The sequence below is a fragment of the Clupea harengus genome, chromosome 1 (assembly GCF_900700415.2).
Source record: "Clupea harengus chromosome 1, Ch_v2.0.2, whole genome shotgun sequence".
NCBI classification, from domain to species: Eukaryota; Metazoa; Chordata; class Actinopteri; order Clupeiformes; family Clupeidae; genus Clupea; species Clupea harengus.
The window spans coordinates 13,258,830-13,282,046 of record NC_045152.1 but is presented as its reverse complement, the minus strand read 5'-3'; the positions used below and the strand labels follow the sequence as shown (position 1 = coordinate 13,282,046).

Below are 23,217 nucleotides of genomic sequence, written 5' to 3'. Positions count from 1 at the left end.
GTCTGGCTTTCAGTCAAGACACATTTCCTCAAATCTCCACAGTGCAGGCCCTGAACCAGACCTTTCCCACGCTGGTGGACACACTCGCAGATGTGGAGAACATGAGCACTCTGGCTCCCCCTGGTGGAAACATGTTGGACAGCATGAGGCACATCCGAGAGCTGATTGAGCAAACGAGGCAGATGGCTAACGCGGTGAGTCACCCACTCTCTGGCTAGTGTACATCCAGTATAGGAACGAACTGGCATTAGAAGTCTATCTTAGCAAAGTGAGCACATGACCTATCTTAGCACAGTGAACACATGGCCTATCTTAGCACAGTGAACACATGGGGCCTCATTCTCGAACGCAGTTAAGAAGAATTTAAGAGGAATTTAAGAGGAATTTAAGAGGAATTGGATTTAGGACAACATTCGACATTCATGAAAGTTCTCTCATCTGGGATTTGCTCTGAACTTCAGAAGACTTTCCGAACTCGAAATAGCAGTCGTAACTCGGCCAGAGTTTTCTCAAATGCGATTCCTTAAAAAACCACAAGATGGCCCCGTGGGCCATCTTGTGGTTTTTTGAGGAATCGCATTTAAGAAAACTCTCCGTGTTAATTAATTTGTGAGAAATCGTTGGTGATTGCGTTCACATCAACTCTACAGATCCTCGGATTAAAGTATCATTAACAATTACGTTTCACATGTAGGCCTATAGTCATGATTCTACGAGGCACCGTGATGTCATAAAATAAATAAAAGGACTACACCGGAATGCTGCGCTCGTCTAGTGAGCGTCGTTTGGCACTGCCGTCTGTGCAAGTACGGCAATCCAGAATTTTCAAGTAGTTCCACGTTGGTGGAACGAACTGCCTAGCACTACCAGAGCAGGCGCGTCCCTCTCTACCTTTAAGAAGCTTTTGAAGACCCAACTCTTCAGAGAGCACCTCCCTTCCTAACTGGCACTTCGACTAGTGCTTAACTTGCACTTATAGCAGTTACATTCCTGCACTTCGTTTTTATTTCCTATTTCGTTTTTCTATTTCTTATGTAAAGTAGTATTTATTGTTACACTAGGTCTCTATTGCTCGTAGCTTGACTGTTCTATCCCTTGTACGTCGCTTTGGACAAAAGTGTCTGCTAAATGACTAAATGTAATGTAGGCCTACACGAAACCGCTTTGACATGACTCGTTTACGAGTTGCTTTCGTGTAGATTCGGTAGATTCCGACTGCACACGTCACTACGGTTGCGTGCCCTTATAAGGAGCTGGCAGGGCGTGTATGTATGCAAATTCAGGAGCACGAGAACGCGCTTTCAATTTAAGAAAACTCTTCCGGGGGAGCACAGCCCAGAAAACTTCTGCTGCGTAGGACCGCATTTTCAAGCGTGCATGAATTTGGCGGATGTCTTTTGCTTACGTTGTTTTTCCGAAGCCCGTAAGAAACATTTCAGAAGAAACTTCAGAAAATGTTCGAGAATGAGGGCCATGGTCTGTCTATCACAATGAACACACGGCCTATCTTAGCACAGTGAACACATGGCCTGTCTGTCACAGTGAACACATGGTCTGTCTGTCACAGTGAACACACGGTCTGTCTGTCACAGTGAACACACGGCCTATCTTAGCACAGTGAACACACGGCCTATCTTAGCACAGTGAACACACGGCCTATCTTAGCACAGTGAACACATGGCCTGTCCGTCACAGTGAACACATGACCTTCACTGTCACAGTGAACACATGGCCTAACTGCCACAGTGAACACATGGCCTATCTTAGCACAGTGAACACATGACCTTCACTGTCACAGTGAACACATGGCCTATCTTAGCACAGTGAACACATGGCCTGTCACAGTGAACACATGACCTGATGAAACATAGTAGAGACAGTAGAGACAATCAGTAGAGACAGTAGAGATGAGAAGACATCCCATTCATGACTTTCACATAGAAACTCGTCATCTTCACATCACAGTTTCTTGCAATGTCTTACATTTCCTCTCTTTCTCTATCTTGATGTCTCTCCCTCCTTCCCTCTCTCTGCCTCTATCTCTAACTGTATATTCCTTCCCTCTCTCTGCCTCTATCTCTAACTGTATATTCTATCTCTCTCTCCTTCTATCTCTATCTCCTTCTTCTTCCCCCCCTTCCCATCTCCTTGTATCTCCAACTGCATTTTTAGATCAAAGTGCCCATGATGTTCACTGGCAAGGGCTATGTTGAACTCCGCCCCCCGGCTGACCTCAGGGACCTCCGTGCGGTCACGACCCTTGACCTCTACCTCCAGCGCCCCCCTCTCGAGCCCCCGAGGGGTGACTCGAACAGCAGGCGCAGACGCAGGCAAGGCCGAGAGAAAGCAGAGAACACGTTTGTGTTCTACCTTGGCAACAAGAACGTGAGTGAAGAGGACAATCTTTTCAACAAACAAACATATAAATCAGACAATCAGAAACATTGCAGATTCATTCATATTCACCCATATCAGGATGAGCATGCTAGCATACATGTGGTAAATGTACACGATACATACAAACATAACATAGTATATAGATGATACATGCAAAATTGATAGTGGATAAGGTGGGGAGAGAGCATTATATTGTAGATCAGCTTAGTATGTACACGGTGTGTAGGTTACTATTACAAGGGTACGTAGAGCAATGAAACAGGACACTATGTTGATGGTGGCAGTTATTTACATTGCAGGTAAAGGTTTAGTCTTGATGAGTTATGTTTAGTTATGTTGGCTGGCTCGGTGCATGGGGATTTTTAGTTATACACGCACGCACGCACCCACACACACGCACAAACGCACACACACACACACACACACACACACACACACGCACACGCACAAACGCACCCACACACACACATGCGCACGCACACGCAAGCACAAACACACACACACACACACACACATACTTGTGGAAGTTAGAGGGGTCTTACAGGACAAGTCACCAGGCATAGCTTGGCGTTGTTAGCTGTCCTTTCTCATTGCTTTTCTAGTCTGCAATTTCAATGGGTTACCTCTAGACTAAACTCAATGGGAAGGGGTATCTAGACTAAACTCAATGGGTTATCTCTAGACTAAACTCAATGGGTAGAGGTATCTAGACTAAACTCAATGGGTTACCTCTAGACTAAACTCAATGGGTAGAGGTATCTAGACTAAACTCAATGGGTTACCTCTAGACTGAACTCTGGTCACATAGTGCTGCCTATCCCATCACACACACACCCGTGTCTTTCCCTCTCAGGCCTCGGAGGACTTTGTGGGCATGACGCTGAGGAACAACGTCCTGTACAGCATGTATCGGCTGGGTGGCGTCTTCCACAGCATGGAGATCACCAACGTCACCAGATCACCGCGGGACCCGGCACATTTCGACCGCGTGGACTTTAACAGGTGCGCCACAGCTACCCCTGCTGGCTAACAAGCCGTACGACAGCTATTCACTTGACATAACCAGAGGAGGGTTGATGAAACAGCCCTAACAAGACTTTGCCTTGTAACCTGGTAACCTGTGCCAGACCCAGGTCTTCAGAGTTTGCTTCTATCAGGGATGAAAATTTCTGCATTTTTTTTTTTTTTTTAGATTCAGTAATCTATATTGTGCTGACCCACCTCTCTTTTTAGAGTTTACCAGGACTTGGAGGTCATCTACACGCGAGGCTACACTTCAAAGAGTCCAGTCCTTCTTCCCGCCTTCCAGCTGCATCCAGACTCCCTGCACAACCTCCTCCATCTGGACCCTGGCAGCACCGTCTTCTATGTGGGGGGCTTCCCGCACAACTTCACTGTAAGTCAGTGGGTCAGGACCACCCATGTCAGGACCAGATCACTCCGCCGTCCCAAAAGCTAATTCCCGGTGCTGTTGATTCGGGAATAGATGTGGTCCAAATCTGATCCGGATCAGACCGGCCGAAGTGAGTTCAGGATTGGGGCCAGCCTGGTGAGGGCTATATTCTAGATATGATTAGCGGCAATAATTAGTATATATATTAGTATTAGTAGAATATATATTAGTATATTTTAATTAGTATATGTATTAGTATATTATAATGAATATATATATATATTAGTATATTATAATTAGTATATATATTAGTATTAGTAGTGTATATATTAGTATATCATAATAAGTAAGTTAGTGGCAGCTTGTGATGCAATCTAGTCCAGAAAGCAGCGTAGACTAAGTTGGTTCTGGTGCTGGTGCTGGTGCTGATGCTGGTACTGGTTCTGGTGCTGGTGCTGGTTCTGGTTTTGGTGTTGGTGCTGGTTCTGGTGTTGGTGTTGGTGTTGGTGCTTATTCCATTCAGTGTTCAGGATTAGCTGCTATGTAGGTCACATGTGTTCATTTTTCTATAATATAGTATATGATAACAGTGTGTTAACACAGTTATATACTGTAACATAGAAAAACAAATATATCCTACCTTGCATGTGGAAGGGCATTATGCCATTTTAGTATGAAATCTATATGCAAATTCTTTACCTCAGATTTATCATGCAAGTATTGTACATGGCAAGTGTGATTCCTGTATGTGTTTTACAGAGCTTTCCCATATGGGTTAATATCATTAAAGCACAGCAATGCTTCTGGGAAGCATAAAGAGACTACACTCTGTGTAGATATATAATAGGTGAGCATAGCTGTACACACCAGGGGGCAAAATACAGCAAGCGCACGACTGGTTTGAAACGTGCCTATTTGTTCTGGCACCTTTGAAGTAGAATAAAAGGAAAAGTACAAACAACAAAACCAGACAGAACATGCTTTGATCATTATCTCAAAGTAAAAATAGAAAAACGCTTTCTTCTGTTCTCTTCTGTTTTTTCTCCATCACCCTTCCAGTTGTGTGATGGCCAAAGTCATTTATTCCTGATAAGGATCAGTGTGTGTGTGTGTGTGTGTGTGTGTCTGTGCTGCAGGAAATGCAGGCTGTGTTGGAGTTCTAAGATTGTTTGCCCATCAGATAAACAAACCACCTTTTTGACCACTGAATACAAATATCTCAGTTGTGTTTCCATCTGTGGAGTGTTTTGTCGACTGTGTTTGAGTGTTCTATTGACTGTGTTTGAGTGTTCTATTGACTGTGTTTGACTGTTCTATTGACTGTGTATGAGTGTTCTATTGACTGTGTTTGACTGTTCTATTGACTATGTATGAGTGTTCTATTGACTGTGTTTGAGTGTTCTATTGACTGTGTATGAGTGTTCTATTGACCGTGTTTGACTGTTCTATTGACTGTGTATGAGTGTTCTATTGACTGTGTTTGACTGTTCTATTGACTGTGCTAGAGTGTTCTATTGACTGTTTAAGTGTTCTATTGACTGTGTTTGACTGTTCTATTGACTGTGTTTGACTGTTCTATTGACTGTGTGTAGGTGTTTGATATGGTTCTATGGTTCTCCTTGTAGCCCCCTGCTGAGATGGGCCTGGGCTTATCGCTGTACCGCGGGTGCATCGAGTCCTCCACGCTCAGCCACAGGCTTCTGGGCCTCTACAACTTCCATCGAGTCGTCAACGTCAACCAGAAACAACCCTGTGTCAGGTACCTCTCATACACTCCAACTCTGTGTGTGTGTGGGTGTGTCTTTGTCTCTCCCAGTGTTTGTTTTGTCTTTGTTTCTCCCTGTGTGTGTGTGAGAGAGAGAGAGTGAGAGAGTAATATGTCCTTTAATGGATGACTGGAGAGTTAGTACCTATGATAAGTTTGGCATTTATTTTGCATTCTTTATCTAAAGAAAGTTTCAAGAAACTTGTTGTTGTATGTATACTGTTTGTGTTCAAGTTTAAGTATCACTTTTAATGTGCCCTAAACATATCAGGAGAAAGTTTGCCAAGATGTTCTTCATGTGACGTTCATATAACCTTAATATGACAATCCCCCTGTTGTTTTCCTTGTCTGGATTTAGGCAGGTGTCCCAAGACAAGACAGAGCAGCTGTACTTTGATGGCACAGGCTACGGTACGGTCAACATAACCCAGTCAAAGACCAGAAGACGGATCGAGTTCAGTGTGAAGAGCTCGCTGAGGAATGCACTATTGTTCTACATTGGAAATGAGGTACTCCATGGAAGAACATTTGAATCTTACAAGAAAATGTTCGGACCAAGGCACTCTTCTTTTCAATAAAAAGCTTTCATGAAGATGCTATTCATATTAGAACATTTGAATCTGTTGTGTCTGCCAACGTTAGAATGATGATCACCAATGTGACTCACCACACCACTTCAAGGCAATGCAGCTACCCATTGTCAGGAGCTGGGCACATACGTTTAGGCGGTGGTCCTTTATTTTAAATTCTAAATCTACATTCTGAAGGGCATGATCTGGGGCATGTCCTGATGTCTTGAACGTCTCGTTTTGGGCCTGTCTTCCTGCTATGGGCCTGCTCAGATGACAACATCCACACAGATACATCTGCTTCCATAGTGTGCATAGTGTGCATAGTGTCCATAGTGTGCATAGTGTCCATAGTGTGCTAAGTTCCTCGGTTACTGTAAGAGTGTGTAACTGCACAAACATGTCCTTTCACACACATCCTTCACTGTGCCATAGAGATCCTACTACAGCGTGATTGTAGAGAAGGGCCACCTGGTGCTGACCGGAAGACAGGGTGACCAGGTCCATTCCAATAGGACTGCCACAGAAGTCTTTCCCACGGTATGGAGGCCTTTGTACTCTCCATAAATGGTCTGCTTTAACCATTTGGTAGAGCACCATTTGTGTTCAATCTACATTAAAGCAGGTCTTTTCTTTAACTTTCACACAATGTAATGGACCCATCTGTGCCAATTGGTTGAAATGTGGTGTATACAAATTATTCCGGGTGGCAGTGTTGATATTGGTTGAAGGAGCTAAGAAATGCCCAAGAAGGTACATTCTAGAATGTTGGCTCTATGGAGGGGAAAATGTTTCCATTTATTGTCAGGATTATATTACAGGTTAGTAGCAGCTTCTGTTGGTATCCAGTCCAAACAGCAGCTAGGACTAGGTTGGTTCTGGTGCTAATTTGGGCCAGCTAGGACTGGGTTGGTTCTGGTGCTAATTTGGGCCTGTCTCTGACTTTCACAAAGGTCACAAACCTATCTGGTATCTGGGTGGTCCGTAGTGGTAAATATGAAGATTAGCACACCATTGTTGACCTTGTGTGACCTTTGCCGACCTGTTGCCGTGTGTTTCCTCCTCTTGTTGCTCAGGCCAGAGATACGTTCAAAAAGATTGACATCGTCTTCAATGATCCAGACGTAAAAGTCTTGGGAGAAACGCACATAACAATCCCTTACAGCAAAGACGTCTACAACTTCTTCTACATCGGTGGAGTGCCACTGTCTCTGAGAGAGAGGTAACACTAACAGACCACTGAGCCCCAGAGTCTCTGAGAGAGAGGTAACACCAACAGACCAGTGTTAATGAGCCCTGGTGTTGATGTGTGTTAATCCCATAATGAGCCCTGGTGTTGATGTGTGTTAATCCCATAATGAGCCCTGGTGTTAATGTGTGTTAATCCCATAATGAGCCCTGGTGTTGATGTGTGTTAATCCCATAATGAGCCCTGGTGTTAATGTGTGTTAATCCCATAATGAGCCCTGGTGTTAATGAGCCCTGGTGTTGATGAGCCCTGGTGTTGATGAGCCCTGGGGTTAATGAGCCCTAGTGTTGATGTGTGTTACTCTCAGGGACGGCATAACGGCCCCCGCCCTTAAGGGCTCCCTGCAGAACTGGCCTAAGGTGGACTCACAGAGGGAAACCCTCATCGAGATGCTCGGAGTCATGAGGGGCTTCCGGGAAAATCTACTGGTAAACCCACACAGAGCATGAACCCTAACCCACACAGAGCATGACCGCATGAATCTACTGGTAAACCCACACAGAGCATGAACCCTAACCCACACAGAGCATGAACGCATGAATCTACTAGTAAACCCACACAGAGCATGAACGTGCACACATCTGGAATACGTAACAGCCTCAACACAAGACCGCAACAAAAAAGTGGACCACAACTCAACTCCAGTTGAATGTTTTCTCTCCCACTAGTAGTAAACGTAGTAGTTTAATATTGTAATATGAAATAACAGAGAAATTAGACCAGTTTTAAACCTGTTTGACTTTAATTAAACAGTGTCATTGTGCTCTCTTTTCTATATTGTAGATCACTTCTATTTTACACAATCATAGAAAAAATGCAAATGAAAGAAAAATATGTCCATTAATAGTCTTACCGTAGAAGCTGTCAGTCTGATTATGGGGCTCTGGCAGCCAAACCCTTCACACTGTGGATCACACATGAAGTCTGTAAAGAATACTAACTCACTGATGCTTACATTATCACACGGTAATGTAATGTACTGTAGACCACACATAAAGTCTGTAAAGAATACTAACTTACTGATGCTTACATTATCACACGGTAATGTAATGTAGAGTAAGTACCACCTTTTGTTTAATCAGATAAGCACAAAACTAGTTCAGTGTTTAGTCAGATAAGCACAAAACCAGTTCGGCTCATAGTGTGAATTGTTTGATAAATATTAATATGATGTCTAAAGGTCACCTTGGTGTTTCTGTCCCCCAGGCCGTTCGTGAGGCAGACTTCAGTGCTGACAGCTCCCTCACAGAGGCCCAAGAACCTTTTAAAGATACCATTTCACTGGGGTTCAAGACCGCTCAACCAGGAAGTGTTCTTCTGCAGACCGCCCAAGGGGTAAGTGTGCTTCTCCAAGCTCGGGCTCAAGTACCCTATTATATAAAATATACTGCATTTACTCTACAGTAAACAGCTCCAATGATTTCCTGTTGATGATCTTCAGTATTACAGAGTGTAAGATGCTAAGTAACTTATGCCAGTAGCTAGGAGTAAAAAAATAAAGATTAATATGTCATGTATGCCCCATAATCTGCACTGCTCTTGTTACTAGCCTCAAGCCTAGGGGAACTTGGGCTAGTACAAACAGGTCCTTTACACTTAAGAAGTGAAGGACAAAAGCAGGTGTCAAAAGCATGGAGTTTCTTTATTAAATATCCATAAAAACAGGCTACAATAAAAGACAGGCTACAATAAAAGACAGGCTATCATCATCAGTTGCCCACAACCATGTGCAAATCACACTCTACAAACATCACTAAACACACGCACACAAACACCCTTCAACAAAGTAACACTTCAATAACCAGTCTGCTTGTTGTTAGAACATATACAGTTATTTGCAGCAGTTCAACTGAAAAGGAAAGGTTGGATTACCTTAAGAAGTGAAGGACAAAAGCAGGTGTCAAAAGCATGGAGTTCAAACACAAGCTCCCACATTCCTTCTCTTATCCCTGCCTTGCCGAGTGCCTTCAATGACCCCTCGCTGCTCCCTAGTGGACTGGAGTTAACCAGACCTGATTGAGTGCATGTGTGTCTGTGTGTGTATGTGTGTGCGGCACTACTGATAGCCCGTTACACTCTGAATGCTGTGTCTAATAACAGAGGAGTGTGTGTGCACTGCTCTGAATGCCGTTAAATTGAACAATTTGGATTGTTTGCCGAATTTGAACTCACCTCTGGTGTAGCATCGTCTGGTGTAGCATCCTCTGGTGTAGCATCCTCTGATGTGGCATCCTCTGCTGTAGCATCGTCTGGTGTGGCATCTAACACCTCTGGTGTGGCATCCTCTGGTGTGGCATCTAACACCTGAAGGGCGATTGTCATCTCTGCCCACAGGCCCAGGGCATCAAGCTGTCACTCACTGATGGTCGTGTGGAGTTTAAATATGGCAGCCAGGCAGTGATGTCGGAGAGGAAGTACCATGACGGGAGGTGGCACTACCTGACGGCCCTCAGAAATGACTCAGGGTAAAGGCTCTTTCTCTTTCTCTATCTGTCCCTCTTTCTCTCTACCCTCCTCGCCATCCTCTTTCTCTCCCTCTTTCTCTCTCTATCTGTGTCTCTCTGTCCCTCTTTCTCTCTACCCTCCTTGCCATCCTCTTTCTCTCCCTCTTTCTCTCTTCATCTGTCTCTCTCTCTGTCTCTCTCTTTCTCTCTCTCTGTCTGTGTCTCTCTCTTTCTCTGTCTGTCTGTGTGTCTCGCTCTCTATCTGTGTCTCTCTCTCTTTCTGTCTGTGTCTCTCTCTCTTTCTCTCTCTGTCTCTCTCTCTCTGTCTGTGTCTCTCTCTCCCCCTTCCCCTCTACCCTTGCCATCCTCTTTCTCTCTCTCTTTCTGACTGATGGGTCAACCACCACTGCATCAGAGACCTCTATTGGTTGGAAATGAGAGGTCATAGTTCAGTGCCCATCCTCCTGCAGAGGTCATTTAGATCTGGTCAGTCTGATCATGACCCTAACCCCTGTGCTTGTTCTGTGCTCTGTTTCACCACCTGTCTTGCTGTCCATTTCACCACCTGTCTTGCTATCCATTTTGTGGAATGTGGCCATTTGTAAATAGGTGTTGAATTGTGGAAAAAGCCTCAAATGTCTCTGACTGCTTGCAGCTTCATGACCACGGGGAGCAGTAAAGCACCAATCAGATCCAGTCTAGTCAGAAACTGATGTGCTTCACTTGCTGCCTCCCTTCTCCAGCCATGTTAAATTTGTGGTACCGCACACACACACACACACACACACACACACACACACACACACACACACACACACACACACACACACACACACACACACACACACACACACAAACACTTGATAGTACCATGTCTGTGCTTTCAGACTGAGGCTCACGATTGATGACAGTGACACAGGAAGTGACCGCCCGAATTCATCCCCGGTCGTAACCGATGGCAACAACCTCACTTTGGGGAGAGAGGTTTTCATAGGTTGCCTTGCAGACCTCTACATGAGAAGGTTTATGTTTTTTTCAGATTATCTAATCCTTCTATTGAGGTGTGTGTGTGTGGCTGTGTGTGTATCTGTGTGTGTCTCTCTCTGTGTGTGTGTGTGTGTATGTGTGTGTGAGCTTTATAAAAAACAGCGCTCCCTTTTTATCTATTGCTGTCTGTCTGTCTGTCTGTCTGTCTGTCTGTCTGTCTGTCTGTCTGTCTGTCTGTCTGTCTGTCTCTCTGTTCACATTCACCTTTGTACGTTTGTAAGTGTAACTGTAAATACATACAAGAACATAAATATATGCTATCTAGCTAGTCAGGCTTCCATATTCCTCAAATCAACCTTTATCTACGCTCTGGTACTGTAATGCTCTCAACCGAGGCCTGTTTAAAGTCATCATTCTCACCATCGGTTCTGCATGCGTTTGGTCTCCCTGCAGGCCGGGACAAGCTTACCTGCCATCTGACCTGTCCCAGTTCCACCCCAAAGGAAATGTCAACCTGGGTGTCTGTGGTGTGGAGCGCCCCCCTCAGGCCATCAGAGCAACTGCACTCAAACAAAAAAACAAAAATAAACACAGGATGAAAAAGGTAGGTTTATTCCTTCTTTTAGTCTACCATTTCGAAATCAGGATCTGAATCTAAATCTACAGGATTTTCCGACGCTGTATAATGTGTGTGTGTGAGTTGAAGTTCGTGTTCATGTGTATACTTGTGTGTGTGTGTGTGTGTGTGTGTGTGTGTTAGAGTGGATCTGGTCCTGACATCTGTAGGCCTCCAGTAGGCCTCCTTCAGGCCTACTCCTTGACAAGCCCAGCCAGTCAGCTCAGCTTCCACATCCCTCCTGAGGAACTCAACTACAGGTACCTGGAGCCCTTTCATTATATACATTTACATTAAATCATGATTCACCCTCTCATTATATACATTTACAGTATATCTATACATCCATGTTTACTAGGTACCCTCTCATTATATACATTTACAGTATATCTATACATCCATGTTTACTAGGTACCCTCTCATTATATACATTTACATTAAATCATTATTCACCCTCTCATTATATACATTCACATTAAATCATTATTCACCCTCTCGTTGTACACATGCACATTAAATCATTATTCTATTAGTCTATGAAAACAGTATAATCTACAGGGTACCCTATAAACGTTCAAAAGAGTAAAAGCAAAGTACATTCAGTTTTTCTTTTCAGCTTTTGCTGTTTTTGACCTTGAAACTGGTTGTGTCTCAGACCCCATTTCTCGTTGGTGATGAAGACTACGTCCACAGAAGGCCTGATTCTCCACATCCGTGGGAAACAAAATGGGGCCCACATGACTCTTTATATGACCAGTGGCAAGATAAGGCTAATTGTTGGGAATAGGAGCATCCATTACCATAAGAAGATAAATGACAACCACTGGCACAAGGTATACATGGTATTTCAGTGGGTTGAGGAAGTTAAGGAGAGGAATTGCAGTTTGAGGCACACTGGGTAACATTTTAAATATTCATATTCAAGAATGGAGATTAAACCAAAAATGGGTTGGTTCTGAGCGGACTGGACAGATATTCTGTTTATCACACATGCTCTGGCTCCAAAAAGTACTTACTGCGTAGAATCTGACTACAGTTATATATGACACCCCTAACTTTGACACATTCTGGCTTAATTTCTGTGTGACGGAAGGGCATGCCGCATGAGTCCATAATATCCATGTTTTTCAACAGTCATCACTATTACCAGAATCAGAATAATTATCCTAATTTTAAGGCACAGTTCCCTGACCACCAAAAGTTTACAGCTTAAGAAGACATTGTCCAACTCTAGATTCTTAGAAAAACACTTAATTGAAAGGAAGAGCCAGGGCTGTAGCTTGTCTGTAACCTGTAACTACGCAGAGAGAGGAGAATGTATCCTGTAACTACGCAGAGAGAGGGGAATGTATCCTGTAACTACACAGAGCGAGGGGAATGTAACCTGTAACTACGCAGAGAGACGGGAATGTATCCTGTAACTACGCAGAGAGAGGGGAATGTATCCTGTAACTACGCAGAGAGAGGGGAATGTATCCTGTAACTACGCAGAGAGAGGGGAATGTATCCTGTAATTACGCAGAGAGAGGAGAATGTATCCTGTAACTACGCAGAGAGAGGGGAATAATAATAATAATAATAATAATAAAACTTTATTCATATAGCGCCTTTCATGCAAAAGAATGCAGCTCAAAGTGCTTTACAGCAAATACATAATATGCACAAAGAAATGACATGCACATAAAAATAGACATCAAAGAAACATAACAAAGATATAGTGCAAAAAAAATAAAATTATAATTATAATTATAGAGATATATTTAATCCAACCCCTTAATATCACCAGTAGAGATTTAAATTAAATTAAAAGTATTTATATATATATATAGTCCGAAGTGGTAGCTAGTTAAAGGCTAATGTGAAGAGGTACGTTTTTAGTTTTCTTTTAAAGATGTTAAGCGAGCTGGCTTCCCTGATGTCTATAGGCAGTATGTTCCATAGCACTGGGGCGTAATTGACAAATGCTGCGTCCCCGATTTTCTTACGGCTTTTGCTGGGAACCTCCAATAAACCAGCATTCGATGATCGCAGTGTTCTTGAGGGCAAGTATTTGACTAGGGAGTTTGCAATGTAACTTGGTCCTAGCCCATTAAGGGCTTTGTATATTAGGAGAAGGACCTTAAAGTCAATTCTAAAAGTTACTGGAAGCCAGTGCAGAGCAGCTAAAACTGGACTAATGTGCTCTCTCCTCTTGGTTCTGGTTAATAGCCGAGCTGCAGAGTTTTGAATGAGCTGAAGTCTCTCAGTTGTTTTTTTTGGGAGGCCAGTAAGGATTGCATTACAATAATCAAGACGGCTTGAAATAAAGGCATGAATCAGTTTTTCAGCATCTTTTTGATTTATAAATGGCAGGACTTTAGCTATGTTTTTAAGGTGGAAAAATGATGTTTTCGTCACCTTGTTAATGTGAGACTTGAAGCTTAAATCTGAATCTAAAATAACACCAAGACTTGTAACCTCCGATTTAATCAAGGGAGTTAATTTCCCCAAATTATTAAACAGCATTTCTCTTTTTGTTTTAGGGCCGACTAGTAGGATCTCAGTTTTGTCCTCGTTTAACTTTAAGAAATTATTGCTCATCCACTTATTTATCGCCAAAAGACAGGTAGTAATGGAGTTTATTGCTGCAGCATCATTTGGCTCAGCAGAGATGTATATACATATATATACAGGGAATGTATCCTGTAACTACGCAGAGAGGGTAATGTAACCTGTAACTACGCAGAGAGAGGGGAATGTAACCTGTAACTATGCAGAGAGAGGGGAATGTATCCTGTAACTACGCAGAGAGGGGAAGCAGGGACTGTAGCCTGCCTGATCCACACCTGTAACACCTGTCACTCAGCTCTGGCTTCGGGCCAACCCTCTGCACAGGTGGACCTCAGTGTGGAGAAACACAGTTTTCACCTGCTGGTGGACAACCTGAGGGTGACCGACGGACAGCTACCTGCAGGAGAGGGAGCCGCCCTCAATCTCAGCTCACCTGTCTACCTGGGCGCAGACCTCACGACCCCAAACACAGAAGCACAGGTACCTCTTAGCTTACCTGTCTACCTGGGCGCAGACCTCACATCCCCCTTACACAGAAGCACAGGTACCTCATAACTCTCATGTATACCTGGGTGCAGACCTCACGACCCCAAACACAGAAGCACAGGTACATCTTAACTCTCATGTATACCTGGGCGGCGCGCACACCCTCCAACAAAGGTGCACAAGTGCCTCTTAGCTCACCTGTTTACAGGTACAGACCTTATGACCCCCAACAGAAACAGGTATGGTTGGAGGCGGGCCCCTCTGACAAGACGTTGTCAGAGCACTGAGTTGTCTGGCGTTTACTATGGGTTAGTAGTGTCAGACATTACTCTGAGGTAAATTGTCACAGAATATATCAAAGACTTTATACTTAAAAGACTTAGTGCTTTTACATACATTTATACAGTTGTGTCTTTATGAAATTTACACTTACAAATTTGTGTTTGTTTTGGTTGTTTTTGTTTTGCAGAGGAAGTCCGTGCCCAGGGCTAGTGTGACAGGGTGCATTTATAATTTCAAGTTTTATAACGAGCTGGTGGGTGAGCCTCTGACCAAAGCAGGAATATCGCCGTGTTTCGACAGTAAAATGGAGTCAGGGGTCTTTTTCTCTGGTGAAGGAGCTTACATGGCTTCCCGTGAGTGTGTTTTTTTTTTACATTTAGTACATTGGAGAACTAATCAGCTTTCTACTGTAAAATGACTGATGAAAAACCTCATGAGCAGTTAAAAATGTTCATATATTAAGAAGATAGAAAATCGTCAGCAACTATCCCACTAGAAACAGTGGCTGAAAAAACTGTGCCGTGTTGTGATGTGTGTGGGCTTCAGAGACCCCTAAACTGTGGCGTGTTGTGATGTATTTGGGCTTCAGAGACCCCTAAACTGTGCTGTGTTGTGATGTATTTGGGCTTCAGAGACCCCTAAACTGTGCTGTGTTGTGATGTATTTGGGCTTCAGAGACCCCTTTGATGGTGGATGCTGACTTCCACCTTACCTTTGCTGTCCGCCCTCGAGATGTTCTGGGCTTACTTTTCCATGCAAGAGGACACCACAGGCGAAGTATCAGTGTGTACCTACAGAGCAACCAGGTGGGTGCCGGCTAACTCTTATTCAGTTAACCGAAAGAGGTGTAGAGAAGCAAGAGTCAGAACTTAAATTTAAACGTGAAATTAAGATATCAATGATGTCCGTTAGAACTCATGTTTCCAGTTACACAGGTAATACTTTATTTGCTGACTAGGCTTATGTTGCCAAGTGTTTGGAGGTAACAATTGATTTGAGTGGAAATGAAGGCCAGTGAACATTGCCTTATCTGTTCTAGCTTCACTTTCCACTGAAATCATATATTGCCACCTAGTGGTTGGGAGAGAACAATTCACATGCTACACTGTACATTAAGAGTTTGTTTTGATGACATTTCAGATAATTGCTCGGGCAAATGATGGAGGAGGAGACTACACCGTGTCGATAGCTATCTCACACAACCTCTGTGACTCTTTCCACACTGTCTCAGGTAAACTACTCTACCCACAGGAAGAGCATCATCGTTAAAATATCCATTTACGGAGGAAGGCATTAAGAGATGTAAAAAGTAGTGTGACATTGATCAAGCTACATATTAATATATATAAAGAAAGGAAAAGCAAGAGATAGAACAGAAGAGATGTTTATTTATCTTACGGTCGGGTAGTGCTGCTTCGTTTCACCATTTCAATCTTCCGCAGTGTACAAACAGAAAAACTCCATCAAGCTGGAACTAGACTTTAAATCCAGACATGTCAGAGGACCTTTGGCAGCCTCCTACTCCAGCTCCCTGGACTCCTTGTATTTTGGGGGCATACCGGGTAACCCCACCAACCACACATCACACATGAACTCACTGTGCTAGTGTAGTGCTACATATCGGCTAACTCCACACATCACACATGAACTCACTATGCTAGTGCTACATATCGGGTAACTCCACACATCACACATGAACTCACTGTGCTTGTGTTGACCTGAGACATGCATGCCACACACATCAGCAGCAGATCAGTTGTATAGTGTACTGGCCAATCAAACTCATTTCTGTCCACCATGTGAAAGCGTAGTATGAAAATATCAATATGAGAAATAATGGTGAAAATAATGATTTGATTCCTTAAAATGCGAAACGTTCCTTGTGCCGGTGAATCTTTAGGGTTCTATTGAAGTAGAACCTCCTTGTTCTTGTAAATGAAATCCTGTCATCTACCATCGTGATGCTTGTCATTTACCTGTATACCGGTATTACCGGCACCATGCACCTGTATTTGTCATTTACCTGTATTCTGCTCCTCTCGTTTGATGAATGTTGTCATCATTGCCACCGCAGGGGACCTCCAGGCTCAACACGTCCCAGTGAGGCGGTCTTATGTGGGCTGTCTTCGGGACGTGCGGCTGAACGGAGAAGACGTCTCGCTTGGGTCCCTCTACACGCCACATGGCCCAGTGAGCCTGCAGGGGTGCCCCGTAAACTAAGGCCATCTGTGTGACCCCAAGAGATCCAGCTCCGCCATTTAGACTGAGAAACATCCTTGATCCATATATATGCACACACACACACACACACACACACAGACACACAACCTCTCTGCTACACACACATTTAGACTGAGAAACATCCTTGATCCACATATATGCACACACACACACACACACACACACACACACACAAAACCTCTCTGCTACACACACATTTAGACTGAGAAACATCCTTGATTCATATATATATACACACACACACACACACGCACACACACACACACACACACACAACCTCTCTGCTACACACACATTTAGACTGAGAAACATCCTTGATCCATATATATGCATGCAGCTGATGACAGAGAGTCTTTGAAAATCAGGTCCTGCTGATAAAAGATGGCGGCGAGCAAGGAGCTTAACCACAGATGGAGGTGGAGGAATGGGATCTGCTCAAGAGCAGCAGAGGAGCGTTAGAACAACAGAATTAGATTAGGAAATCTGCATTATGATTTGCTACAAATGAATATGAATGCATAACAAAATGTTTTGAGACCTAAACTGTCTTAACCTTAATGAATGAATGAATGAATGACATAAACTCACCTTTCAAGTCTTTCTAGCATCCTTGTTCTGGCATTTCAAATCACAGCAAATTTTTATAAAGTGATGTGTTCAGTAAACCTTTAGAGAACTTATTGTGGCAAAATAAGCTGCATTTCACATTCACTTTCCTCATTGCTTACATTTAGTGGACATTAGTACGTGTTGTGTTCATTTTTTGAGTATTACCTAATTGCTATTAAATTACTTTTCAAAAGTAGTAATACATTTGATTGTGTATAATCTCTGCATTCTCCATGACAAAAGGGAGTGAACTAGTCCACCATCCACCATCAACCCCAAGCCAGCAGGAAATCATCAGACATCACATGGTACGGTAGTAAAACTCCAGTGCGTAGTTCTTGAACGAGACACACACACACACACACACACACACACACATCCCATGGCACGGCAGTAAAACTCCAGTACGTAGTTCTTGAATGAGACACACACATCACATCACATGTCACTGCAGAAAAACTCCAGTGCGTAGTTCTGGTCTCTGGTGCTTTTATGAAGGATGTGAGGGACCAGACGGTCACCCCAGAATTTTCACCTATCATCAACCAAACCTTGCTTGTAGCCAGATTTAAATCACTGTCGCAGCTCCAGAAGCAGTTTTGTTTTTAACCAAAGATACATACCTCACCTTTAGATACATACCTCACCTTTAGATACATACCTCACATTTAGATACTTACTTCACCTTTAGATACATATCTCACCTTTAAATACATACATCACCATACCCCACCTTTAGATACATACCTCACCTTTAGTAGGTTTTCAGTAATAAGGTTGTCAACAGCATGGTCTCATTTTACCAGCACAAGTACCACATTATACATATTAAATATGTGAGGTATCCACTTTGAAGGGTTAAATATTCTTTTATTCAGTTTTATTTCACAACTGAATGACACCTCAAATACCCGCTCACCAAAAAGCAGGATTATATTTATTCAAACAAAAAGCAGACTTAATATATGAACATGTTTCAAAATGCATATGAAATAATTCTAAGTAAGCATTGTTGTTGTGAAGAATGTTAGTATGCGTGAATAAGAAATGTTATATGGTATATTCTATATGTAATAATGAACAATGATGGTTGCTGGCAGTAAAATGAAACAGGCATTCTGTTGGCCCTCCATCAGAGGTCCTTCTTCCTCCCTGGTGAATCAGCATCACACCATCTTGACTGTGATGTCACTAGGGTAACCCATCTGAATCAGCTTCTCCCTGATCTGCATTAACCAATCAGACAAGTCTGCTATGGTTCCATCTGAAACTGTACAATGGGGTGTTCTTCACAATGTATGGGTATTATTACAAAGATGACACAGATTTATATTTGAAGTGTCAGGTAGTACCATCGGAGGAGAGTTTTTACAGCAGAGTTCTTAGTAAAACGTAGGCACTTTCTGACAGTATGTAATATATATGTGAATACTGAAAGAGATTATATAAGTATGAGTATATGTTTGCATTGCATTCAGTTACATTCTTCATATGCATTCATGTGGAAATGGGTGTAAGCTATTTGAAACACAGCTCATGTGTTGAATTAAAATAATATAAGAAATAGAATTAAACAGGCATTCTGCTGGTCCTCAATCAGAGGTCCTTCTTCCTCCCTCCCTGGTGAGTCAGCATCACACCATCTTGACTGTGATGTCACTGGGGTAGCCCATCTGAATCAGTTTCTCCCTGATCTGCAGTAACCAATCAGACAAGTCTGCTATGGCTCCATCTCATACTGTGCAATGGGATGTTCTTCACAATGTATGATTATTATTACAAAGAGTCTGTAACAATCTGTGACAATTCCAATGTCATTAACAACCTTTTGATAAGTGATGCACCCTAACATATACATTCATTAATTTAGTATATGATTTAATCTATAACATACACATTGATTCATGTAGTAGATTTTATTGAAAGCAACTTGTTATCTAGTTTTCAGTATCAGTATTTGTCCCATGATCTTGGTTTTGCTAGAAACCTGCTCTACCATTGTAGCTACTACAAGAAGAGAAGTTTGTTTCCTGGGAACTAAACTAAAGCACTGGAAATAGTGCTTTTTATAAACATTTAAAAAATTAAATAAACAATAAACAACTTTTATTTGACGCAAAACAATCTGCAGATAATGACAATTATTTCTCACTGTGGGGTTGTTCATATGTTTGTCCTCATAGTTCATTCTGATAAAGTGATAATACTCTTAGATAGGCACATGTGATCAGAGCTAGTCACCTGTTGAGCAATATCAGACGGGGAGAGCTCTCTCTGGAGGACAACCTTCAGCCTGAGCCTCTGCTGGAAGCGTGTCTTGGGTTCTGTGTCAAATGAACAGAGGGCTTCATATTAACTTACACAGGAACAGCAGAGATTGCACTGCTTATTCTAACTGGGTTAACCTTTCAGATAACTGAGATGAATTCTACACCCCGTACCTCTGCTAAGAAGACTTTGTGTGTGTGCAACTTCCAATAACACAAATGTATTCCTCACATTCATACTTTATCTAAGTAAGATGAATTCTCCAATATGGATGTCGATTGTCAGTAATTTTAGCAATCAAATGACTTATTTTGCCTTTGGAAACATAGGCCTACTTGACTAACTATTTCCTAGAACCCAGATCATGGGGGGAATGAGGTAACGTTCATGTCTTAAAGCAACATTACGTAAAATTTTACCTTAAAATAACAGCTTCAAAATCATTTTGGTGATACACTAGCTTGTAATACGGAGAATGGCACCTGTGCCACTGCCACAGCATGCCTGGTATTGCACTATGTAACTTTGGGGTACAGGAAGCGAAACTACTTAATGCTTTATGTCACCACCTCATTACCAACAACTAGATCCATCTGCTAGCTATAAGAGGAAGCTAGCGCAGTATTCTCTGTATGGACATTATGGCAGAGGTGACGAAGAAACCCAGGAAGAAGTTGTCAGAGGAGAGGAAGAGTTTTTCATCATAAACATCCCTGCCAATGTTAGTTATGAAAGAATGCGACTTAAGCTGTAACCTTATCGGTGTCATGCCTGTGTCACAGGGATTTGTAGTTTTTCCAGATGCCCAAAGTCATCGATCTCAGTCCTGTCTCAGGCTAGCATCCAAATGAATTAATTTCACGTCAAAAAGTTTGATCAGTCTTTGTCAATCTTACGCCAATAAGCTTTGGAAGTTTGCAACCTTGAACTCAGCTAGATTGTAATAAATTGCACTGTCCGAGGTGTATTAAACATGTTGCCAACAACATTTTATTAGATTACACATACTCCACATTCTAACGCTTAGAAAACGATGTATATGGACTGAAAATGCAAGCAGTATTTCAGCAAAACAAAAGTTTTTCATTCTTGTATTGTTGTTCTTTGGTTAAGCTAGCATCCACCTCCGGTGTCACAATATATAAAACTATGCAGAGTCTATATTGTGTAATATATACACAGACGTTGTCTTTGCCGGTTCCATATCCTTCAGCTTGTCAACAAATACACGTGTACACTGTCCAATAGGGGATCTTGAAGGGCAATTTGTATTTACGGCAGTGGTGTAAAAGTGAGCTACACTCCGCAACTTAAGGGGGAGCTCAGTAGCAAAAAAGTATCAATTGTGGCATAATGGGGCTTTAACAAGAGCAGAGCAGACCACCACTGCTCCATTCATGTCTATGGGAATGTCACAGGATTTCATCTATTAAGACCCCCTCGTTTCTCTCTTTGGTTAGGAACTTTATTGAGATTCCCAGACTCTTGAATTCCTGAGAACCATTCTGACCCTTTTCAATGCGTAACTAAGTTTATTTCAAGTCTGCACCAAGCTCGTGGGGGACCAAGCATTCACACATGGTGTACTTTCTGAACTGTGTCGTAGGCCTACTGCCTCACGACTGCCTGGTTATTAGTTACAAAACTAAGAATTTGACCTCAGAGGATAACGTATTACATTAGAATTTAAGAAAAAGCACAATAGTAAATACCAAATAATTTAAAATGATACAATCACACTAAAAAGACATGTATGAAGGTATGAAGGAAAATCTAACAATACACAGTAATGTGATCTGACAAACTGGCCATAGACTGAAACAAAGGAATTGAACATCGCTTTTGAACATCGCTTACTTGGAGTGGTTGGAGCAGGGTTATTTACAGCAGCAGGAAGTGTTACAGTTGTTACATCTGCGTGGCGTATGGAGATATGTTTTAGATAATAGATATGACAGATGAAAATGGTGAATGAAAAATGGACACGAACACACTATAGTAACTATATCAGAAAGAGCCTTTAACCTGTACAATATTCTGCGTAGCAGTCATTAGGGTCCACTAGTTTGTAAACGGTGTAGTTTCCTGGACACGCTTTCACCTGGATGGATGGTGTTTTGTGATCACAGCAGCCCCCTCGACACACCTCTCTGGTCACGATGCCATCTTCCGGGTGAGGGTGTGAACCAACCAGCCTGAGAGGATGAGCGTTACCGCAGCGATAGTAAGGCACACACACGTTAGGCATCAGAACGCTCGCCCCCTGGTGGAACATGCGGTACCAACCCTGCCACTGGATGCCACTTTTGCACCTATATGACCCGTCCTGGTTGGAGGTGGCCCTCCATGTGTCGTTCAACACAGTGTACATGTCACAGGGGTCACTCTCGTTTTTTAAGGTGGGTTGCAGGATATGTAGAACTATTATGGGATTCAAAGAAGCACACACACACACACACACACACACACACACACACAAACGCTCACACACACACACACACACACACACACACACACACACACACACACACACACACAAAGTTATAGTCATCACTCCCAGTTTTTAATCACCTTCATTTCTCTTGCTCTAGGCTGGGCCAAATCCATGCAGAGTCACCTGTTATCTGGCTTGTATGTCTGAAAGCATTACATCACTGAATATGCCCTATGATAGCACTCCTCCAAACAGCTCATACATTCATGAACAATTGATGATACATCATCTGAATTTCAGTAGTATTTGCAAAATACTCTACTAACCCTTTAAGCCCTGTGGAATGTACTAACCCTTTAAGCCCTGTGTAATGTACTAACCCTTTAAGCCCTGTGAAATGTACTAACCCTTTAAGCCCTGTGAAATGTACTAATTCAACTACATTACATCTCCCTCTATCCACAACACAACCCCAGATCACTGGAAATGATATATATGCTATTTGGCTGTGATAGTAATTTTTATACCATATATTTGAGACTCAGTCTGAGTTATGATCAGTCCAGGAAACAGGTTTAATCTTGTACAATGATCCGCATTCAAGGGAGAGAGAGACAGAGGGTTCACTCAACAGCTTTTCCTAAATCTCTTTCTGATCAGCCATTGTAACATTTCAGTTTATATGCCCTCTGAGTATAAGGGGTGTCACCTTGTATTCATGAAGCCCAGGGCCATCAAGGCACTTTGACTTGACCAAGAGGAAGGGAGTGAGGCCACGTATCACATCTCACTTATCACACCTCATTCAGGTCAAACCATTATAAGTATATTCAACCAAAATATTTTCATTCTTTTTTTGTTATTCTTTGGTTAAGCTAGCGTCCACCTCCGATGTCACAATACATAAAACTATGCAGAGTCAATATT

At 42.6% G+C, this 23,217-nt stretch overlaps 1 protein-coding gene across 1 annotated transcript; it reads left to right on the top strand.

Annotated features, from left to right (window-relative positions):
* Window positions 1-116: 116 nt before the first annotated feature.
* Window positions 117-17,093, top strand: LOC116220536 (laminin subunit alpha-3-like). Its single transcript, XM_031568051.1, has 21 exons — window positions 117-194; window positions 2,173-2,385; window positions 3,251-3,399; window positions 3,631-3,793; window positions 5,416-5,549; window positions 5,914-6,064; window positions 6,560-6,664; window positions 7,201-7,346; window positions 7,681-7,801; window positions 8,580-8,708; window positions 9,708-9,838; window positions 10,705-10,839; window positions 11,258-11,408; window positions 11,565-11,680; window positions 12,076-12,253; window positions 14,295-14,450; window positions 14,926-15,091; window positions 15,414-15,544; window positions 15,879-15,969; window positions 16,181-16,300; window positions 16,813-17,093. Exons 1-21 carry the CDS (start codon window positions 132-134, stop codon window positions 16,956-16,958), a joined length of 2,895 nt encoding a protein of 964 aa, XP_031423911.1. The 5' UTR covers window positions 117-131; the 3' UTR covers window positions 16,959-17,093.
* The last annotated feature ends 6,124 nt before the right edge of the window (window positions 17,094-23,217 follow it).